The sequence below is a fragment of the Lolium perenne genome, chromosome 4, assembly GCF_019359855.2.
Source record: "Lolium perenne isolate Kyuss_39 chromosome 4, Kyuss_2.0, whole genome shotgun sequence".
Taxonomy (NCBI): domain Eukaryota; kingdom Viridiplantae; phylum Streptophyta; class Magnoliopsida; order Poales; family Poaceae; genus Lolium; species Lolium perenne.
The window spans coordinates 34,816,336-34,837,866 of NC_067247.2; the positions used below are offsets into that span (position 1 = coordinate 34,816,336).

General features: G+C 42.0%; 1 protein-coding gene and 1 long non-coding RNA gene across 2 annotated transcripts; both read right to left on the bottom strand.

The window, feature by feature from the left end:
* Positions 1-9,682: 9,682 nt before the first annotated feature.
* On the bottom strand, positions 9,683-10,650 carry LOC139830825 (uncharacterized). The gene is made up of 3 exons (XR_011744308.1): positions 10,542-10,650; positions 9,960-10,018; positions 9,683-9,828 (listed from the first exon to the last, which is right to left on the bottom strand). It is a non-coding gene; the product is annotated as an uncharacterized lncRNA (long non-coding RNA).
* A 7,774-nt stretch (positions 10,651-18,424) lies between these two features.
* On the bottom strand, positions 18,425-20,054 carry LOC127319650 (SCAR-like protein 1). Its single transcript, XM_071828921.1, has 5 exons — positions 20,049-20,054; positions 19,828-19,976; positions 19,619-19,745; positions 19,037-19,095; positions 18,425-18,905 (listed from the first exon to the last, which is right to left on the bottom strand). The coding sequence occupies exons 1-5, from the start codon at positions 20,052-20,054 to the stop codon at positions 18,425-18,427; spliced, it is 822 nt and encodes a 273-aa protein (XP_071685022.1).
* Between the last annotated feature and the right edge of the window lie 1,477 nt (positions 20,055-21,531).

Consider the following 21,531-nt stretch of genomic DNA (forward strand, 5'->3'; position numbering starts at 1 on the left):
AGTGTAACACCCCAACTTTTGCAACCCTATTTAGTTGTCTAAAGTGCAAAAATTAGGAGGAACAAAAACTTTTTCTAAAGGCTAATTAAGATGAATTGTCTTGTTCTTCTTGTAAATGAATTTCCTTGATCTGCTGGTAGAGGAATTGTCGTGTTGTGCTCGTTTTTAAAGATCTTAATTCAAAAGATCTTGTCAAAAACCTTTCCTTTTAAATTTGGCTATGATCACCTTTGATCATGGTAACATAAAAGGTTTCTAAAAGATATTTTTTATTTTGGCACAAAAGTATTTTGCCAAATGGTTTACCATCACTTTGTGTGACTTTAAAATCTTGCGAAAGCCTTTGCATGTAGTTTTGGTTTCTTAAAATAAAATGGAATGATCCATATTTTCTATTTCCTCTATGGATCATTCTAGTCTTCTAAAACCCTCTCGTCTTTTTCAAATATTTCAAGTAAGCCTATTTGTTTAATCTAAATAAAAATCAAGGCCATAGACACCAAACCAAATCTTAAGACTATTTGATATGTGATCAAATATCTATGGCATTGTCATTTCCACTAATACATCTTTTGTGTGCTCTAAAAACACATGAATCCAATGGGATCTTCACCTTAAGAAAAATCTATTCAAACCTCACCCTAATGTCTTCCACTCCTACTCAGGAACTACATGACCATAGCTCTAACAAGACTTTGTGCTTAAATCTCAATCGTTGCTTCCTGGCCAACACATATATTCTTAGCATAATGGCACTAACCTTACCACCATGACATTTGTGCATGCTAAGGTTCCTACTACTACTCTATTTTGAAATCCTCCTCATTTTTTGAAACAAAACAATGCGTCTCTATGACCTATAAAATTCTTTCTCTTTTGTTTTGTTTTATTTAAAAAAAGAGGTTTGGAGATAATATTTCTTCATGTATTCTCCCCAAAAAAAGTCATGTTTAAATTTTGTTTCCTCCCTCACTTAGCCACTTAAAAACTATATCCCTCCTTAGTTATCAAACTTATTTACAAACTGATTTTTGATTTTTGTTATCAAGAAAAGAGTGTGAGGAATAATACCTCAATAGTTTTTCCAAAAATAATATTTACAAAGGTTTACTCTTTTTCAAACTTCACTTTTCACTTAATGCATTGAAATTATTATTCTATCATGCATGCATCTAACCTTTTATTTTAAAATTTGGTAAAATTATGCAAATCCCATATTTGGGAAAGGGACATAATTTGTCCAAAGACCATCTTGGTTATTCAAAATCTCCAATATATCTTTTCGGCTATTTTCGAAATTCTAAAAAAAAAGAGGAGGTTCAAACCTTTTCGTAAATTTTCCCAAACTTGTGAAGTAGTGCACCACATCTTTTCATCCCTTTTAAACTAAAAAAATACACTTCCTTTGTCAAAATGCTAGAATCTTTTTCACGACAAATTTTGGACAATTTTGACCAAAGCACGTTTCTTCTTTTCCAAAAGCAAACCTTACTTGCCAACCTCTCTCTGCCTCCTACCAGTGTATCTAATCTGATCATCCATGCACCCTTGGGCCACATTATTTTGGCAAAGAAAAAGAAAGAGAGGAAGAGAGGGTCGTGGCCAAGTGTTGATCAAAACTTGTGCCCATCCTATACCAGCGCATCTGCTCAACGTGAACCACCACGACACACACCCAGATCCACACCACGGACACCACCATGCCTGAACGCACCTTCCTGTGCTCGGCTTGGACGCGGTCACCACGGGCGCGACAGACCGAGCTAGCCCACCCGTTCGACCTAGCACGTAACACACCCGACCCAGGTCAACACCAACGCACAAACCAGCGCCCTAGCATAACCCAACCTTGCTCGGCAACCAGGACCCCACGAAGACGTCCCAGACGCGAGCACGACCCCAAGCCCAAACGACCGTCGTGCCTGCCCTCCCTTTCTGATGGCTGCATGGCAACGTCAGCAGCGAGCGCCGCCCATACGTCAGCCCTCGCACAACCATTGGCCGAAACCACCGGCGCGCGCCCGCGTCCATCCTACGCCAACCCCGGCTATAAAAGCCACGCCCCAGTCTCTCCCATCGCCTCATAACACCATTCCCTCTCCACTCACTCATCCTGGCCACCAGAGCTGCTTCGGCGCCACTTCCTCTCCTCCACGGCGAGGAAGAACGAGTTGCCGTTCTTCGTCACCGAGCGGAGGCGAGCAAGGTTATGCTCGTTCCCGACACCCTTTTCCCTCCATCTCTGATTAGTTATCTTCTACTGGCTTCGCGCGTTCTAACGCAATGCCCCGCTCCGTTCGGAAACGATGGAAACAGCCGCCGTCGTCGACATCGGAGCAGCCCGCCGTAGAAGAAGTTGACCGTGCTGCCGCGTGGAGGAGTACCTGATCGAGCTAGACGTCAAGAGGCGTTGCTCCGGCCCTCCTCGACGTCCACGACGCCTCCTTCCGGCGGACGACGAGCTCCCGAGCCGCCATGCTCCTGCGCCCAACGAGCACCGCCCTGCCAGCAACCCGTCCGTCCGCGCCGTCGACCCGAGAGCTCGCCAATACCAGGGAGGCGAGAAAGTGCTCTGCACCGAGTCCCCGCGTCATTACCACGTCGACTCCGTCATCTCCGGCCATCCCAGGTGAGCTCCCGAGGATCCGTCGTAGTATTCAGCTAGCAGACGCGAGGGTTGAAGATGATGCATGTACGTAGCCTGTGAGCACGGATTTTTTTTAAAGCAGCTTAAATCATTTGGGTAGATACCAACCGTTAGATCCAGATCCAAGGGCAGCTTACCCCTTCAGTTTTAAGAAAAAGAATCACATGTGGGACCCGTAGTCAGATTTTTTAATCTTTTCCCCTCACACCCAGACGCGCTGTTGGGTCGGTCCGTTCTGTCCCGCGCGGCCGAATTAGTTTCGGTCCGCGGCATTCTTCCTTAAACTCGTCTTAAACTCGTTATATGACATGTGAACTTGACATTTCAATATCTCAAAATCTACAAATCAAAATGCAATGAAACCAACGCCATTAGCTTGCAAATTTTAATATCTTTCGTTTGCCACTGGTATTAAATCTGTTAGATTTTTTCTAGATTAAATGGTTATTTAAATGGCCATTTAATCTTGTTCGTCGTGTAGTTTACTTTTGAAGTTTGATATAAAACCATTGGAAATTCTTTTTTCAGTGAGACAACGTTGTTTAGTTTTGCTTTGACAGAACCTATCCATTTTTATCAAATTTTACATGATGTTTGAGTGCATAACTAGTTTGACTAATTGTTTAGGATCTATCCATAGAAGTTGTTCTAAGAATCTATATCTTTGGTTTTCAAATTTCAAAAAAAATTATAAATCCACTTGGAGAGATTTTTTTATAACTAAAACCAACTCTTTGAACCTTGTTCTATGTTTTATTTGCTTTATGTGACGTGGTGAATAATTGGATTGTGATTGTGCTTGTTTGTGTACTTTTATTTCGCGGCGTTGACGGGATTGAAGGAGAGGAAAGATTTGAAGACTTGAGGAAGACCAGGGACAAATAGCCAACCAAGGCAAGTCATCTTTTGATCGCTTGCTATTTATCCTTCTTTTGAGGGAACCCCTTGAAGTGTCCCCTCTCCTAATTGTGGGGATGCTATATCCACAAGAGAAACTAGTCTTTCCCTCTTGTCATCATAATTAGGACTTGTTATCTTGCTCTCTTGTAATGCACCTTCTTGATGGTTTGCGAGTACAATTCCAATGTACTCACGGCTTTGTCCCTGGCTATTTACTTGGCCAGACTTGGAGGAATTCGACAAATGAAGAAGGATTGGACGACGTCTATGCAAGCTACGAACGTTCTCCCACTCAGTTGCCTGTAGTGTTATGGTAGATGACTTGGGCTCTGCGCTGTTGAAGTGATTCCGCTACTCCGGTGATTAAGTTAGGCCCTTCGAGGCTATTATGTAAAGATTGGTCATGTGACCTTATTGTAATTTTCTTATTCTATTTTTTAATGGATGATGTAACTTTGATATCAGTTCCGTTATGTGTTCACGGCGCACTGATCATGGGATCGTGAACTGTATACATAAAGGGTATTTCAGACATCTAGTCCGGGTCCCCACAGAGCTGGTATCAGAGCCATCCTGACTGTAGGAGACCTTAGTTAGCATGGACGATAGTTAGGAAACAAATATTTTGGGGAAAACTATTTACAAAACAAATTCTTTCTTTAGTAAACAGAAGAATAGCTTCCAAATCTTCTTATCCCATCAAAACTTCAAATTCTTACCTCACTCTCTGATTTCCAAAGAATTTGAAAGCTTTTGATTCTACTATCTCATCCTCTACCAAACCAACATATTGGACGATGTCCCCAACTCAGACCCGGAGACTCGAAGCCGTTGATGGATCAACCTTTTTGGAAGTCTCAGGTATCTCCATCGACAGCTATTGATGATTGGATGCCGACTTAGCCATGCATATAAAGGGACAATAAGATGATGTCTTTGGTTATCACCAAAGTCTGTCAAGGAGCTGACCTTGTTCCTCCGTGGACTTGCACTTTTGCAGTCGTCAGGGATCAAGCCCTCAGTTTCTTGACTAGTAATTTTTAGGTTCGTCGCGAAAGATGTTGACCCTAGGCACTTCAGCAATTACCCTCCAAAGACCTCACGTCCTTGGGATGATGAGACCGTAAGTTCTACATAGTTTTTGTCTCCACCTCAACATCGACAACTCAACACCAGGCCTGCGTCACCACCAACTAGTTCAAGAGTCCTTGTTGAAGCCGATGTCAGCGAGATGAAGACGTCGGCATATGTGACCAACCCCAAACCCATAGGATGGATAAGTGATACGTCTCAAACGTATCTATAATTTCTTATGTTCCATGCTACTTTATTGATGATACTCACATGTTTTATACACACTTTATGTCATATTTATGCATTTTCCGGCACTAACCTATTGACAAGATGCCGAAGAGCCAGTTGTTGTTTTCTGCTGTTTTTGGTTTCAGAAATCCTAAAAAGGAAATATTCTCGGAATTGGACGAAATCAACGCCCAGGGGCTTATTTTTCCACGAAGCTTCCAGTAGACCGAGGGGGATACGAAGTGGGGCGACGAGGCGCCGCCACACTAGGGCCGCGCGGCCTAGGGGGGCCTGCGCCGCCCTAGCGTGTGGGGCCCCCGTCAGCCCCCCGACCCTGCCCTTCCGCCTATAAAAAGCCTTCGTCGCGAATACCCCAGTACTGAGAGCCACGATACGGAAAACCTTCCAGAGACGCCGCCGCCGCCAATCCCATCTCGGGGGATTCAGGAGATCGCCTCCGGCACCCTGCCGGAGAGGGGAATCATCTCCCGGAGGACTCTTCATCGCTATGATCGCCTCCGGATTGATGTGTGAGTAGTTCACCCCTGGACTATGGGTCTATAGCAGTAGCTAGATGGTCGTCTTCTCCTCATGTGCTATCATTGTTCGATCTTGTGAGCTGCCTAACATGGTTAAGATCATCTATTTGTAATGCTACATGTTGCGTTTGTTGGGATCCGATGAATATGGAATACTATGTTATGTTGATTATCAATCTATCATATATGTGTTGTTTAAGATCTTGCATGCTCTCCGTTGCTAGTAGAGGCTCTAGCCAAGTTGATACTTGTAACTCCAAGAGGGAGTATTTATGCTCGATAGTGGGTTCATGCCCCCATTTAATCTGGGACAGTGACAGAAAGTTCTAAGGTTGTGAATGTGCAGTTGCCACTAGGGATAAAACATCAATGCTTTATCTAAGGATATTTGTGTCGATTACATTACGCACCATACTTAATGCAATTGTCTGTTGTTTGCAACTTAATACTGGAAGGGGTGCGGATGCTAACCCGAAGGTGGACTTTTTAGGCATAGATGCATGCTGGATAGCGGTCTATGTACTTTGTCGTAATGCCCAATTGAATTTCACACTACTCATCATGATATGTATGTGCATTGTCATGCCATCTTTATTTGTCAATTGCCCAACTGTAATTTGTTCACCCAACATGCTATTTCTTATTGGAGAGACACCACTAGTGAACTGTGGACCTCAGTCCATTCTTTTACATCGAATACAATATACTGCAATACTTGTTTTTACTGTTCTTCGCAAACATCATCTTCCACACTATACATTTAATCCTTTGTTACAGCAAGCCGGTGAGATTGACAAACTCACTGTTACGTTGGGGAAAAGTACTTTGATTGTGTTGTGCAGTTTACACGTTGGCACTGGAATCCCTGGTGTTGCGCCGCACTACACTCCGCCACCAACAACCTTCACGTGCTTCTTGACTCCTACTGGTTCGATAACCTTGGTTTCTTACTGAGGGAAAACTTGCCGATGCACGCATCATACCTTCCTCTTGGGGTTCCCAATGGACGTGTGCTTTACGCGTACAAGCAACGCTTTTCTGGCGCCGTTGCTGGGGAGATCAAGACACGCTGCAAGGGGAGTCTCCCACTTCCAATCTCTTTACTTTGTTTTTGTTTTGCTTACTTTATTTTATTTACTGTTTTGTTTGCTTTCTTATATCAAAATACAAAAAAATAGTTACTTGCATTACTTTATTTACTATCTTGTTTGCGTTCTCCATATTAAAAACACAAAAAATTAGTTACATGCATTTACTTTATCGTGTTATCATGACTAGTCCCGTAGCTGTTACTCTATCACCTGAGGAATCGATCTTTACTTTTAAACAAGGGGGTGAGGAGAGTTTTAAAGAAGTCTGGTCTAGAATTTTTGATTCTTATAGTAAAACTGAACCTAAAATGACGCTAAGTTTGCTTCTTAGTAACTTTTATTTTGGGCTTATTCTTCGCTATAGATATGCCTTAGATGCTATAGTGGGAGGAGATTTCCTTCATTGTGATGGGGATCAAACTTTTAATGCTATAAGAAAATTGATTGCATCATCTAGCTCCAATAATAATTTTGATTCATCTCTTGCTAGCATTCATAATAGATTAAACACTCTCGAAACAAATATATCCTGTTTAAAAGAGGGGTACAACTAGATTCGCGAATATTATGATTATGTTCCATTAAGCTTTGAACCTTCAATGTGGGTGCCTACCGTTAAAGTTTCTATTTGTGGTGAAACTTTTCATGCTCGTTGTGATATTATGTCTGAGTTTTGCCTTATGCCTAAAAGTATTTATGAATCTTTGACACTTTGGGAACTTACTAAAGGAGGAGAAGGAATAACTCTCTTCGATAACTCTGTTATAATTCCTAAGGGAATAGCTGAAGGTGTGTTCACAACCTTTCTTGGAAGGACGGTATCCACTGATTATCTCGTTATTGAATGTGTAGGGACAGGACAAATCACACTTGGAAGATCCCTGCTGAAACTAGTGGGAGCAATCATAGATGTTGGGAAAGGCACTCTAAATTTTACCTCTACACCCGGATGCGGTCATGTATTCCCTTAACCAAAGAGTAGGAATAAGAGTAAGAAGGGTAAGCGCAACGCCCCTGGTAAGAATGTTAATGCTTCATCTCTTGACAATACTTGATACACACTTTCTGCGTCTAACCGAAAGGCGTTAAAGAAAAGCGCTTATGGGAGACAACCCATGATTTTATTTCTGCACTTTTGTTTTATATTTGAGTCTTGGAAGTTGTTACTACTGTAGCAACCTCTCCTTATCTTAATTTTATTGCATTGTTGTGCCAAGTAAAGTCTTTGATAGTAAGGTTCATACTAGATTTGGATTACTGCGCAGAAACAAATTTCTTGCTATCACGAATTTGAGTAGTATTCTCTGTAGGTAACTCAGAAAAATCTGCCAATTTACGTGAGTGATCCTCAGATATGTACGCAACTTTCATTCAATGTGAGCATTTTCATCTGAGCAAGTTAAGTGCCCCAGAAAAATTCGTCTTTACGGACTGTTCTGTTCTGACAGATTCTGCCTTTTATTTCGCATTGCCTGTTTTGCTATGTTTGATGGATTTCTTTGTTCCATTAACTTTCAGTAGCTTTGTGCAATGTCCAGAAGTGTTAAGAATGATTATGTCACCTCTGAACATGTGAATTTTTGATTATGCACTAACCCTCTAATGAGTTTGTTTTGAGTTTGGTGTGGAGGAAGTTTTCAAGGATCAAGAGAGGAGGATGATACAATAGGATCAAGGAGAGTGAAAGCTCTAAGCTTGGGGATGCCCCCGTGGTTCATCCCTGCATATTTCAAGAAGACTCAAGCATCTAAGCTTGGGGATGCCCAAGGCATCCCCTTCTTCATCGACAAATTATCAGGTCACCTCTAGTGAAACTATATTTTTATTCCGTCACATCTTATGTGCTTTACTTGGAGAGTCTTTATGTTCTTGTTTTTGTTTTGTTTGAATAAAATTGGATCCTAGCATTCATTGTGTGGGAGAGAGACACGCTCCGCTGTTGCATATGAACACATATGTTCTTAGCTTTATTCTTAATGTTAATGGAGAAGGTTGAAACTGTTTCGTTAATTGTTATATGGTTGGAAACAGAAAATGCTACATGTGGTAATTGGTATAATGTGTTGAATAATTTGATACTTGGCAATTGTTGTGCTCATATAGATCATGTTTAAGTTCTTGCATCATATACTTTGCACCTATTAATGAAGAAATACTGTAGAGCTTGTTGACATTTGGTTTGCATGATTGGTCTCTCTAAAGTCTAGATATTTTCTGGTGAGGGTTTGAACAACAAGGAAGACAGTGTAGAGTCTTATAATGCTTGCAATATGTTTTTATGTAAGTTTTGCTGCACCGGTTCATACTTGTGTTTGCTTCAAACAACCTTGCTAGCCTAAGCCTTGTATTGAGAGGGAATACTTCTCATGCATCCAAATCCTTGAGCCAAAAACTATGCCATTTGTGTCCACCATACATACCTACTACATGGTATTTTTCTGCCATTCCAAAGTAAATTGCTTGAGTGCTACCTTTAAAATTCCATTCTTTGTCTTTGCAATATATAGCTCATGGAAAAATAGCCTTAAAAAATATTGTGGTATTGAATATGTACTTATGTATCTTATTTCTTAATAAGTTGCTTGCTGAGCGATAACCATGTTCCTGGGGACGCCATCAACTATTTCACCTTTGTTGAATATCATGTGAGTTGCTATGCATGTTCGTCTTGTCTGAAGTAAGGGTGATTTATCATGAGTTGAATGGTTTGAGTATGCATATTGTTAGAGAAGAACATTGGGCCGCTAACTAAAGCCATGATCCATGGTGGAAGTTTCAGTTTGGACAACAATCCTCAATCTCTTATGAGAATATTATCTGTTGTTGAATGCTTATGCATTAAAGAGGAGTCCATTATCTGTTGTCTATGTTGTCCCGGTATGGATGTCTAAGTTGAGAATAATCAAAAGCGAGAAATCCAATGCGAGAAATCCCTCACAGATCTGTTCCCTTTCAGCATGTTCATGTTGTGTTGCCAGAAATTGACCATAATCTACCTTCAGGGAAACCGACCCATTAATGGGTGCAGATGCAGTCACCAAGGTGTCAGATTCGTCTATTGGGACAACCTTATTCATTTCAAGTTTAGCAGAAGACTGAAAGCAGCAAAGACCAAGTTGTCTAATTCTCCACATGAAGATATTAGTGCACTTGAGACGGTTGACCTAAAATTTGCATGGTAGTACCTTGCAGTAGTAGTTTGACAGGATTTTTTGTTGTGATAAAATTACTTCTTCCAACCTGTTCCCTGCAGATTCTGCTTATAGTTTGCGGATGCCTGGGTTTCAGCTTTGTTGTCCTTGGTGGAACTTTTCTAGAAGATCTATCTTTTGAGGAAGTTATTTGAGACCTGCAGATTTTCCACAAAAAGAGAATTATATTGTATCATGGTAAATCTAGCCTAAAAATAAGATTCTCCCAAGTCTTCAGACTGCTTTATGTGCATCTTATGCACATGACCAATAGTGGCCGTAAACTTACTCAGAATTCGCAACAAGCAACGATTCCAATGTTTCCCCTTTCCTGCGCATAGCCTTTTTCTGAAAGAAAAAAGTCCTAGTAAGATTTTTACTTCATAGAAATTATTAGGGGACCACAAAGATCTGCATATATTTAAACAGATTAAATGATACGAAGAACATACCATGAGGAAAGAACATTTTCAAGTCCAAGGCAAATTGAGATGATAACTAATTATGAGCTATTGGGAGATGAACAATGTAATTCAGCCTGATAGTTCTTCCAAATCTAAACACTATTGTGTGGCATATTTTTCTTGCATCGAAATTTTGTGTTCATGCAATTTGGCTGAACCCCACCCTCAAGCTGAAGCTAAGCTTATGTATTCAAAAAAAAAATCCTAAAGCTGATGTGCATATTAGTATTTTGGTGAGTGCTATACCAGCATTTCTCAACTAAAAGTTACTATATAAGTTTATAAAGGAAATAGGAATTACCAGCACATTTTGCATATAGGCACTTGGTAAAGTAGCTAGCACAAAGTGAAGATTTTTTGGCAAAAATATGAGAAGTGTTGGCAAGAATTGAGAATGTGTTACTTGCCTTTACTTTACGGGGATTCTTTTCTCTGAAGTAATCTGTTTCAATCATGCTAGAGGTCTGTCCCATCTTAAAGAAAGAGGGGTCTGAATATCGTTTTAATGAAGCCCCAAAGACCCGCAACATCGAACCCGAAGAGCAAACCTGGTGTGTAATTGTTGATAACACATCCATAGCAAATCTACACAAACAGAATACGAAGCATCCACATACTTATCCAAGTGAATAGATGTGGTGGGCCACGGCATTCTTCATAGGAGTCCAAAATGGAACGAGGCATATCTCCTATTGTGATCAAATTCTGATTAAGCTGAAGATTCGCATGCCACTCAATACCTACACGAGGATGTACCGAGAACACCTGAAGTAAGAACCATAACAGCACAAAATAATATAATGAGATCATGTGCGGTCTTTTTCCAGCTTTACTAACCGTCATCGTGTAGGTAGTTTAAATGGTCGATCTGGGATATTATAATCGCCTTCTCAATCAAGCGGGAAACTCTGCCTCCAGCTGCTGCAACCTAAGCATCAAACCATGCCCTCTAGAAGCAGCGGCCATCACATCTTCATGCAGGTCGTGAAAAATTTCCGCGGCAAGCCTTTTGAAATGAGGGAAACACAAGAGCTATTCAGTACAAATGGAGACAGTGGCATATTGACATACGTAACAGAATTTTAATACAATTATTATGACATGGATATAAGCATTGTTAATCGAAACATACACAACTAGGCTGCAAACAATTTGAATGAGTCCTAAAGAGGGGATGATTAAATAACAATGAAACCTGCTAAAAGCCATTAAAAATGTTGATTGATATGACAATTCACATTAGGCAAAAGTTAAACAGGTAGGACATAAAAATGTTGAAAAGTAGTCCTGAGTGCTAATTAGTGTGCATTGCGTACCAAATTTTGTTGTGTAATGCACATTCTTGTTATTATAAAGACATATGTAAACACAATGATGTTTCCCGTGACTAGAGAGTCCTTGCTAAAATCAAGTACCAACTGCAGATGCGAGAACATGGATTGTCCTAGAAGTGCAACAGAGGACCAAAACAGCACCCAGTTTCCCCATCTCACAACACTGTGAAGGGATGCAAACTGGAATTGCATCCTCATATCCGTGAGGGGAAATTTTCGAGTACCTCGAAATCGACATCGAAATTGTCACTGTGGCGCCAGTAATTAGCAGAATTTGGAGCAAAATGCTACGAGACAAAGCAAATTGACGCCTCGAACACGCAGAGACACCACTCGGTTCCCCGTATCACAACAGTGGAATGGAATGGGATGGAATGGTTGCAAACTGAAATCGCGCATCCTCCTATCTGCGAGAGGAAAATGTGAAGGCCAGTCTTGGGCCTAAATTGAAGTGAAAAATCCGAATTGTAGGTCTGGCCACCCCAGAACTTGGAGCAAAATGGTAGAGAGAGACAAAGGAAATTCCCCAGCCGAACTGAAGCCGAGAACACGCAGGCGTAAAACTTAAGATGCCCGAGAAAACAACCGTGAAGCTATGTGCAGGTAGACATCCCCAAAACAGCAACAACAAAGGGCATTCGCCATACTCCGGAAATCGCAGTCGGCCGCGACAGGGCACGCCCAAAATTTTCCGAAAACCACACGCGACAGCTAAGCCGCAACGGCGAGGCCACTCGCTCGCTCGCCCATAGCACACCACAGGAAACCCCACCCCAGCATGAGCATCACCCCCGCAGCACAGCAGCAGCACTTACTCAGCGAGATCCCCGAGCTGTCGTAGGACGCCGACAAGTCCCGCCATGGCGACGCCCTCGAGCAGCGCCTCGGGGTCATCCTCCTCCTCCGGCGCGTACAGGTCCGGATCCGCCAGCCCGTACTCGTTCCGCACCTGGTAGCGTATCATCTCCGCGACTCCGCCTCGGCTCCTCCCTGGCCTTCAGGATTCCGCCACCATTGGACGGGGGAGCCGCCTCCGCCTCCGCCTCCTCTCCGGTAGCAGCCCGGAGCGAAGGAGGTCGGGTAGATTCGCGCGGGTGGGCGTAGCTCGAGAAGGGAGAAAAATATTCTACTTACCACTGGATTCAGAGTAGAGACACGGACGGGAGGGAGGGAGGAAGACGTCAGTGGAAGCCCGCAGAAAGAGAACACATTCTAAACTCGCTCTGACACGTGAGTGAGGCCGTATGCTCCCGAGGCCCGTGACCCGCACTAAACTATCAGATTGATCCCACTCACGAGCCGTCGACCCTTCTGACTGCCATGCGGACCCACAACTCGTGGGCCATGCCAGTCAGTGAGCATCAGCCAGCAAGGGTCTGGATTAAGGCGCGGTCCGGGCATGGTGGTGGAGCTTGACACGGGAATTAAGGATGATTGGAGTAGTAGATTAGGCTTTGACGGTGGTAGGGCCCGCCCGAGGCTGGATCGCGCCGAGCTGGATTATTTATTGCTCTTCCGCTCGGTCGGTTCGGCCCAGCGAGAGTGAGTCCGACCCCGCTCCACTTACGACCACATTACCATATTCCATTTCCACCGTCTCATTATCCGATACGGAATTGCTCTGCACACGACATTTCCTGTACGAATCCCATACGACTGTATCATCCAGTGATCCTTGTTGATGCAGCTATTTAATCCAAGGGTTATGCGCCACGGTCGGACAAAAATCGAACGAATTTCGTCGTACTAGTAGTTAGCATGGACGATAGTTAGGAAACAAATATTTTGGGGAAAACTATTTACAAAACAAATTCTTTCTTTAGTAAACAGAAGAATAGCTTCCAAATCTTCTTATCCCATCAAAACTTCAAATTCTTACCTCACTCTCTGATTTCCAAAGAATTTGAAAGCTTTTGATTCTACTATCTCATCCTCTACCAAACCAACATATTGGACGATGTCCCCAACTCAGACCCGGAGACTCGAAGCCGTTGATGGATCAACCTTTTTGGAAGTCTCAGGTATCTCCATCGACAGCTATTGATGATTGGATGCCGACTTAGCCATGCATATAAAGGGACAATAAGATGATGTCTTTGGTTATCACCAAAGTCTGTCAAGGAGCTGACCTTGTTCCTCCGTGGACTTGCACTTTTGCAGTCGTCAGGGATCAAGCCCTCAGTTTCTTGACTAGTAATTTTTAGGTTCGTCGCGAAAGATGTTGACCCTGGGCACTTCAGCAATTACCCTCCAAAGACCTCACGTCCTTGGGATGATGAGACCGTAAGTTCTACACAGTTTTTGTCTCCACCTCAACATCGACAACTCAACACCAGGCCTGCGTCACCACCAACTAGTTCAAGAGTCCTTGTTGAAGCCGATGTCAGCGAGATGAAGACGTCGGCATATGTGACCAACCCCAAACCCATAGGATGGATAAGTGATACGTCTCAAACGTATCTATAATTTCTTATGTTCCATGCTACTTTATTGATGATACTCACATGTTTTATACACACTTTATGTCATATTTATGCATTTTCCGGCACTAACCTATTGACAAGATGCCGAAGAGCCAGTTGTTGTTTTCTGCTGTTTTTGGTTTCAGAAATCCTAAAAAGGAAATATTCTCGGAATTGGACGAAATCAACGCCCAGGGGCTTATTTTTCCACGAAGCTTCCAGTAGACCGAGGGGGATACGAAGTGGGGCGACGAGGCGCCGCCACACTAGGGCCGCGCGGCCTAGGGGGGCCTGCGCCGCCCTAGCGTGTGGGGCCCCCGTCAGCCCCCCGACCCTGCCCTTCCGCCTATAAAAAGCCTTCGTCGCGAATACCCCAGTACTGAGAGCCACGATACGGAAAACCTTCCAGAGACGCCGCCGCCGCCAATCCCATCTCGGGGGATTCAGGAGATCGCCTCCGGCACCCTGCCGGAGAGGGGAATCATCTCCCGGAGGACTCTTCATCGCTATGATCGCCTCCGGATTGATGTGTGAGTAGTTCACCCCTGGACTATGGGTCTATAGCAGTAGCTAGATGGTCGTCTTCTCCTCATGTGCTATCATTGTTCGATCTTGTGAGCTGCCTAACATGGTCAAGATCATCTATTTGTAATGCTACATGTTGCGTTTGTTGGGATCCGATGAATATGGAATACTATGTTATGTTGATTATCAATCTATCATATATGTGTTGTTTAAGATCTTGCATGCTCTCCGTTGCTAGTAGAGGCTCTAGCCAAGTTGATACTTGTAACTCCAAGAGGGAGTATTTATGCTCGATAGTGGGTTCATGCCTCCATTTAATCTGGGACAGTGACAGAAAGTTCTAAGGTTGTGGATGTGCAGTTGCCACTAGGGATAAAACATCAATGCTTTATCTAAGGATATTTGTGTCGATTACATTACGCACCATACTTAATGCAATTGTCTGTTGTTTGCAACTTAATACTGAAAGGGGTGCGGATGCTAACCCGAAGGTGGACTTTTTAGGCATAGATGCATGCTGGATAGCGGTCTATGTACTTTGTCGTAATGCCCAATTGAATTTCACACTACTCATCATGATATGTATGTGCATTGTCATGCCATCTTTATTTGTCAATTGCCCAACTGTAATTTGTTCACCCAACATGCTATTTCTTATTGGAGAGACACCACTAGTGAACTGTGGACCTCAGTCCATTCTTTTACATCGAATACAATATACTGCAATACTTGTTTTTACTATTCTTCACAAACATCATCTTCCACACTATACATTTAATCCTTTGTTACAGCAAGCCGGTGAGATTGACAAACTCACTGTTACGTTGGGGAAAAGTACTTTGATTGTGTTGTGCAGGTTACACGTTGGCACTGGAATCCCTGGTGTTGCGCCGCACTACACTCCGCCACCAACAACCTTCACGTGCTTCTTGACTCCTACTGGTTCGATAACCTTGGTTTCTTACTGAGGGAAAACTTGCCGATGCACGCATCATACCTTCCTCTTGGGGTTCCCAATGGACGTGTGCTTTACGCGTACAAGCAACGCTTTTCTGGCGCCGTTGCTGGGGAGATCAAGACACGCTGCAAGGGGAGTCTCCCACTTCCAATCTCTTTACTTTGTTTTTGTTTTGCTTACTTTATTTTATTTACTGTTTTGTTTGCTTTCTTATATCAAAATACAAAAAAATAGTTACTTGCATTACTTTATTTACTATCTTGTTTGCGTTCTCCATATTAAAAACACAAAAAATTAGTTACATGCATTTACTTTATCGTGTTATCATGACTAGTCCCGTAGCTGTTACTCTATCACCTGAGGAATCGATCTTTACTTTTAAACAAGGGGGTGAGGAGAGTTTTAAAGAAGTCTGGTCTAGAATTTTTGATTCTTATAGTAAAACTGAACCTAAAATGACGCTAAGTTTGCTTCTTAGTAACTTTTATTTTGGGCTTATTCTTCGCTATAGATATGCCTTAGATGCTATAGTGGGAGGAGATTTCCTTCATTGTGATGGGGATCAAACTTTTAATGCTATAAGAAAATTGATTGCATCATCTAGCTCCAATAATAATATTGATTCATCTCTTGCTAGCATTCATAATAGATTAAACACTCTCGAAACAAATATATCCTGTTTAAAAGAGGGGTACAACTAGATTCGCGAATATTATGATTATGTTCCATTAAGCTTTGAACCTTCAATGTGGGTGCCTACCGTTAAAGTTTCTATTTGTGGTGAAACTTTTCATGCTCGTTGTGATATTATGTCTGAGTTTTGCCTTATGCCTAAAAGTATTTATGAATCTTTGACACTTTGGGAACTTACTAAAGGAGGAGAAGGAATAACTCTTACTGATAACTCTGTTATAATTCCTAAGGGAATAGCTGAAGGTGTGTTCACAACCTTTCTTGGAAGGACGGTATCCACTGATTATCTCGTTATTGAATGTGTAGGGACAGGACAAATCACACTTGGAAGATCCCTGCTGAAACTAGTGGGAGCAATCATAGATGTTGGGAAAGGCACTCTAAATTTTACCTCTACACCCGGATGCGGTCATGTATTCCCTTAACCAAAGAGTAGGTATAAGAGTAAGAAGGGTAAGCGCAACGCCCCTGGTAAGATTGTTAATGCTTCATCTCTTGACAATACTTGATACACACTTTCTGCGTCTAGCTGAAAGGCGTTAAAGAAAAGCGCTTATGGGAGACAACCCATGATTTTATTTCTGCACTTTTGTTTTATATTTGAGTCTTGGAAGTTGTTACTACTGTAGCAACCTCTCCTTATCTTAATTTTATTGCATTGTTGTGCCAAGTAAAGTCTTTGATAGTAAGGTTCATACTAGATTTGGATTACTGCGCAGAAACAGATTTCTTGCTATCACGAATTTGAGTAGTATTCTCTGTAGGTAACTCAGAAAAATCTGCCAATTTACGTGAGTGATCCTCAGATATGTACGCAACTTTCATTCAATTTGAGCATTTTCATCTGAGCAAGTTAAGTGCCCCAGAAAAATTCGTCTTTACGGACTGTTCTGTTCTGACAGATTCTGCCTTTTATTTCGCATTGCCTGTTTTGCTATGTTTGATGGATTTCTTTGTTCCATTAACTTTCAGTAGCTTTGTGCAATGTCCAGAAGTGTTAAGAATGATTATGTCACCTCTGAACATGTGAATTTTTGATTATGCACTAACCCTCTAATGAGTTTGTTTTGAGTTTGGTGTGGAGGAAGTTTTCAAGGATCAAGAGAGGAGGATGATACAATAGGATCAAGGAGAGTGAAAGCTCTAAGCTTGGGGATGCCCCCGTGGTTCATCCCTGCATATTTCAAGAAGACTCAAGCATCTAAGCTTGGGGATGCCCAAGGCATCCCCTTCTTCATCGACAAATTATCAGGTCACCTCTAGTGAAACTATATTTTTATTCCGTCATATCTTATGTGCTTTACTTGGAGAGTCTTTATGTTCTTGTTTTTGTTTTGTTTGAATAAAATTGGATCCTAGCATTCATTGTGTGGGAGAGAGACACGCTCCGCTATTGCATATGAACACATATGTCCTTAGCTTTATTCTTAATGTTAATGGAGAAGGTTGAAACTGTTTCGTTAATTGTTATATGGTTGGAAACAGAAAATGCTACATGTGGTAATTGGTATAATGTGTTGAATAATTTGATACTTGGCAATTGTTGTGCTCATATAGATCATGTTTAAGTTCTTGCATCATATACTTTGCACCTATTAATGAAGAAATACTGTAGAGCTTGTTGACATTTGGTTTGCATGATTGGTCTCTCTAAAGTCTAGATATTTTCTGGTGAGGGTTTGAACAACAAGGAAGACAGTGTAGAGTCTTATAATGCTTGCAATATGTTTTTATGTAAGTTTTGCTGCACCGGTTCATACTTGTGTTTGCTTCAAACAACCTTGCTAGCCTAAGCCTTGTATTGAGAGGGAATACTTCTCATGCATCCAAATCCTTGAGCCAAAAACTATGCCATTTGTGTCCACCATACATACCTACTACATGGTATTTTTCTGCCATTCCAAAGTAAATTGCTTGAGTGCTACCTTTAAAATTCCATTCTTTGTCTTTGCAATATATAGCTCATGGAAAAATAGCCTTAAAAAATATTGTGGTATTGAATATGTACTTATGTATCTTATTTCTTAATAAGTTGCTTGCTGAGCGATAACCATGTTCCTGGGGACGCCATCAACTATTTCACCTTTGTTGAATATCATGTGAGTTGCTATGCATGTTCGTCTTGTCTGAAGTAAGGGTGATTTATCATGAGTTGAATGGTTTGAGTATGCATATTGTTAGAGAAGAACATTGGGCCGCTAACTAAAGCCATGATCCATGGTGGAAGTTTCAGTTTGGACAACAATCCTCAATCTCTTATGAGAATATTATCTGTTGTTGAATGCTTATGCATTAAAGAGGAGTCCATTATCTGTTGTCTATGTTGTCCCGGTATGGATGTCTAAGTTGAGAATAATCAAAAGCGAGAAATCCAATGCGAGAAATCCCTCACAGATCTGTTCCCTTTCAGCATGTTCATGTTGTGTTGCCAGAAATTGACCATAATCTACCTTCAGGGAAACCGACCCATTAATGGGTGCAGATGCAGTCACCAAGGTGTCAGATTCGTCTATTGGGACAACCTTATTCATTTCAAGTTTAGCAGAAGACTGAGCAGCAGCACTGAAGTTGTCTAATTCTCCACATGAAGATATTATTTCACTTGAGTCGGTTGACCTAAAATTTGCATGGTAGTACCTTGCAGAGTAGTTTGACAGGATTTTTTGTTGTGATAAAATTACTTCTTCCAACTGTTCCCTGCAGATTCTGCTTATAGTTTGCGGATGCCTGGGTTTCAGCTTTGTTGTCCTTGGTGGAACTTTTCTAGAAGATCTATCTTTTGAGGAAGTTATTTGAGACCTGCAGATTTTCCACAAAAAGAGAATTATATTGTATCATGGTAAATCTAGCCTAAAAATAAGATTCTCCCAAGTCTTCAGACTGCTTTATGTGCATCTTATGCACATGACCAATAGTGGCCGTAAACTTACTCAGAATTCGCAACAAGCAACGATTCCAATGTTTCCCCTTTCCTGCGCATAGCCTTTTTCTGAAAGAAAAAAGTCCTAGTAAGATTTTTACTTCATAGAAATTATTAGGGGACCACAAAGATCTGCATATATTTAAACAGATTAAATGATACGAAGAACATACCATGAGGAAAGAACATTTTCAAGTCCAAGGCAAATTGAGATGATAACTAATTATGAGCTATTGGGAGATGAACAATGTAATTCAGCCTGATAGTTCTTCCAAATCTAAACACTATTGTGTGGCATATTTTTCTTGCATCGAAATTTTGTGTTCATGCAATTTGGCTGAACCCCACCCTCAAGCTGAAGCTAAGCTTATGTATTCAAAAAAAAAATCCTAAAGCTGATGTGCATATTAGTATTTTGGTGAGTGCTATACCAGCATTTCTCAACTAAAAGTTACTATATAAGTTTATAAAGGAAATAGGAATTACCAGCACATTTTGCATATAGGCACTTGGTAAAGTAGCTAGCACAAAGTGAAGATTTTTTGGCAAAAATATGAGAAGTGTTGGCAAGAATTGAGAATGTGTTACTTGCCTTTACTTTACGGGGATTCTTTTCTCTGAAGTAATCTGTTTCAATCATGCTAGAGGTCTGTCCCATCTTAAAGAAAGAGGGGTCTGAATATCGTTTTAATGAAGCCCCAGCACCAGCAACATCGAACCTGAAGAGCAAACCTGGTGTGTAATTGTTGATAACACATCCATAGCAAATCTACACAAACAGAATACGAAGCATCCACATACTTATCCAGCGTGAATAGATGTGGTGGGCCACGGCATTCTTCATAGGAGTCCAAAATGGAACGAGGCATATCTCCTATTGTGATCAAATTCTGATTAAGCTGAAGATTCGCATGCCACTCAATACCTACACGAGGATGTACCGAGAACACCTGAAGTAAGAACCATAACAGCACAAAATAATATAATGAGATCATGTGCGGTCTTTTTCCAGCTTTACTAACCGTCATCGTGTAGGTAGTTTAAATGGTCAGTCTGGGATATTATAATTGCCTTCTCAACTGCGGGAAACTCTGCCTCCAGCTGCTGCAACCTAAGCATCAAACCATGCCCTCTAGAAGCAGCGGCCATCACATCTTCATGCAGGTCGTGAAAAATTTCCGCGGCAAACCTTTTGCAATGAGGGAAACACAAGAGCTATTCAGTACAAATGGAGACAGTGGCATATTGACATACAGAACAGAATTTTAATACAATTATTATGACATGGATATAAGCATTGTTAATCAGAAACATACACAACTAGGCTGCAAACAATTTGAATGAGTCCTAAAGAGGGGATGATTAAATAACAATGAAACCTGCTAAAAGCCATTAAAAATGTTGATTGATATGACAATTCACATTAGGCAAAAGTTAAACAGGTAGGACATAAAAATGTTGAAAAGTAGTCCTGAGTGCTAATTAGTGTGCATTGCGTACCAAATTTTGTTGTGTAATGCACATTCTTGTTATTATAAAGACATATGTAAACACAATGATGTTTCCCGTGACTAGAGAGTCCTTGCTAAAATCAAGTACCAACTGCAGTATGCAGAACATGGATTGTCCTAGAAGTGCAACAGAGGACCAAAACAGCACCCAGTTTCCCCATCTCACAACACTGTGAAGGGATGCAAACTGGAATTGCATCCTCATATCCGTGAGGGGAAATTTTCGAGTACCTCGAAATCGACATCGAAATTGTCACTGTGGCGCCAGTAATTAGCAGAATTTGGAGCAAAATGCTACAGACAAAGCAAATTGACGCCTCAGAACACGCAGAGACACCACTCAGTTTCCCCGTATCACAACAGTGGAATGGAATGGGATGGAATGGTTGCAAACTGAAATCGCGCATCCTCCTATCTGCGAGAGGAAAATGTGAAGGCCAGTCTTGGGCCTAAATTGAAGTGAAAAATCCGAATTGTAGGTCTGGCCACCCCAGAACTTGGAGCAAAATGGTAGAGAGAGACAAAGGAAATTCCCCAGCCGAACTGAAGCCGAGAACACGCAGGCAGAAACTTAAGATGCCCGAGAAAACAACCGTGAAGCTATGTGCAGGTAGACATCCCCAAAACAGCAACAACAAAGGGCATTCGCCATACTCCGGAAATCGCAGTCGGCCGCGACAGGGCACGCCCAAAATTTTCCGAAAACCACACGCGACAGCTAAGCCGCAACGGCGAGGCCACTCGCTCGCTCGCCCATAGCACACCACAGGAAACCCCACCCCAGCATGAGCATCACCCCCGCAGCACAGCAGCAGCACTTACTCAGCGAGATCCCCGAGCTGTCGTAGGACGCCGACGAGTCCCGCCATGGCGACGCCCTCGAGCAGCGCCTCGGGGTCATCCTCCTCCTCCGGCGCGTACAGGTCCGGATCCGCCAGCCCGTACTCGTTCCGCACCTGGTAGCGTATCATCTCCGCGACTCCGCCTCGGCTCC

Excerpts from the sequence above, each read along its gene's own strand:
- LOC127319650 (XM_071828921.1), bottom strand. Across the intron at positions 19,096-19,618 it reads AGAATCCCCGTAAAGTAAAG|AAAAAGGCTATGCGCAGGAA; the intron begins GCAAGTAACACA and ends TTTTTCTTTCAG. Across the intron at positions 18,906-19,036 it reads TTGCTTGTTGCGAATTCTGA|GTCTCAAATAACTTCCTCAA; the intron begins GTAAGTTTACGG and ends GAAAATCTGCAG.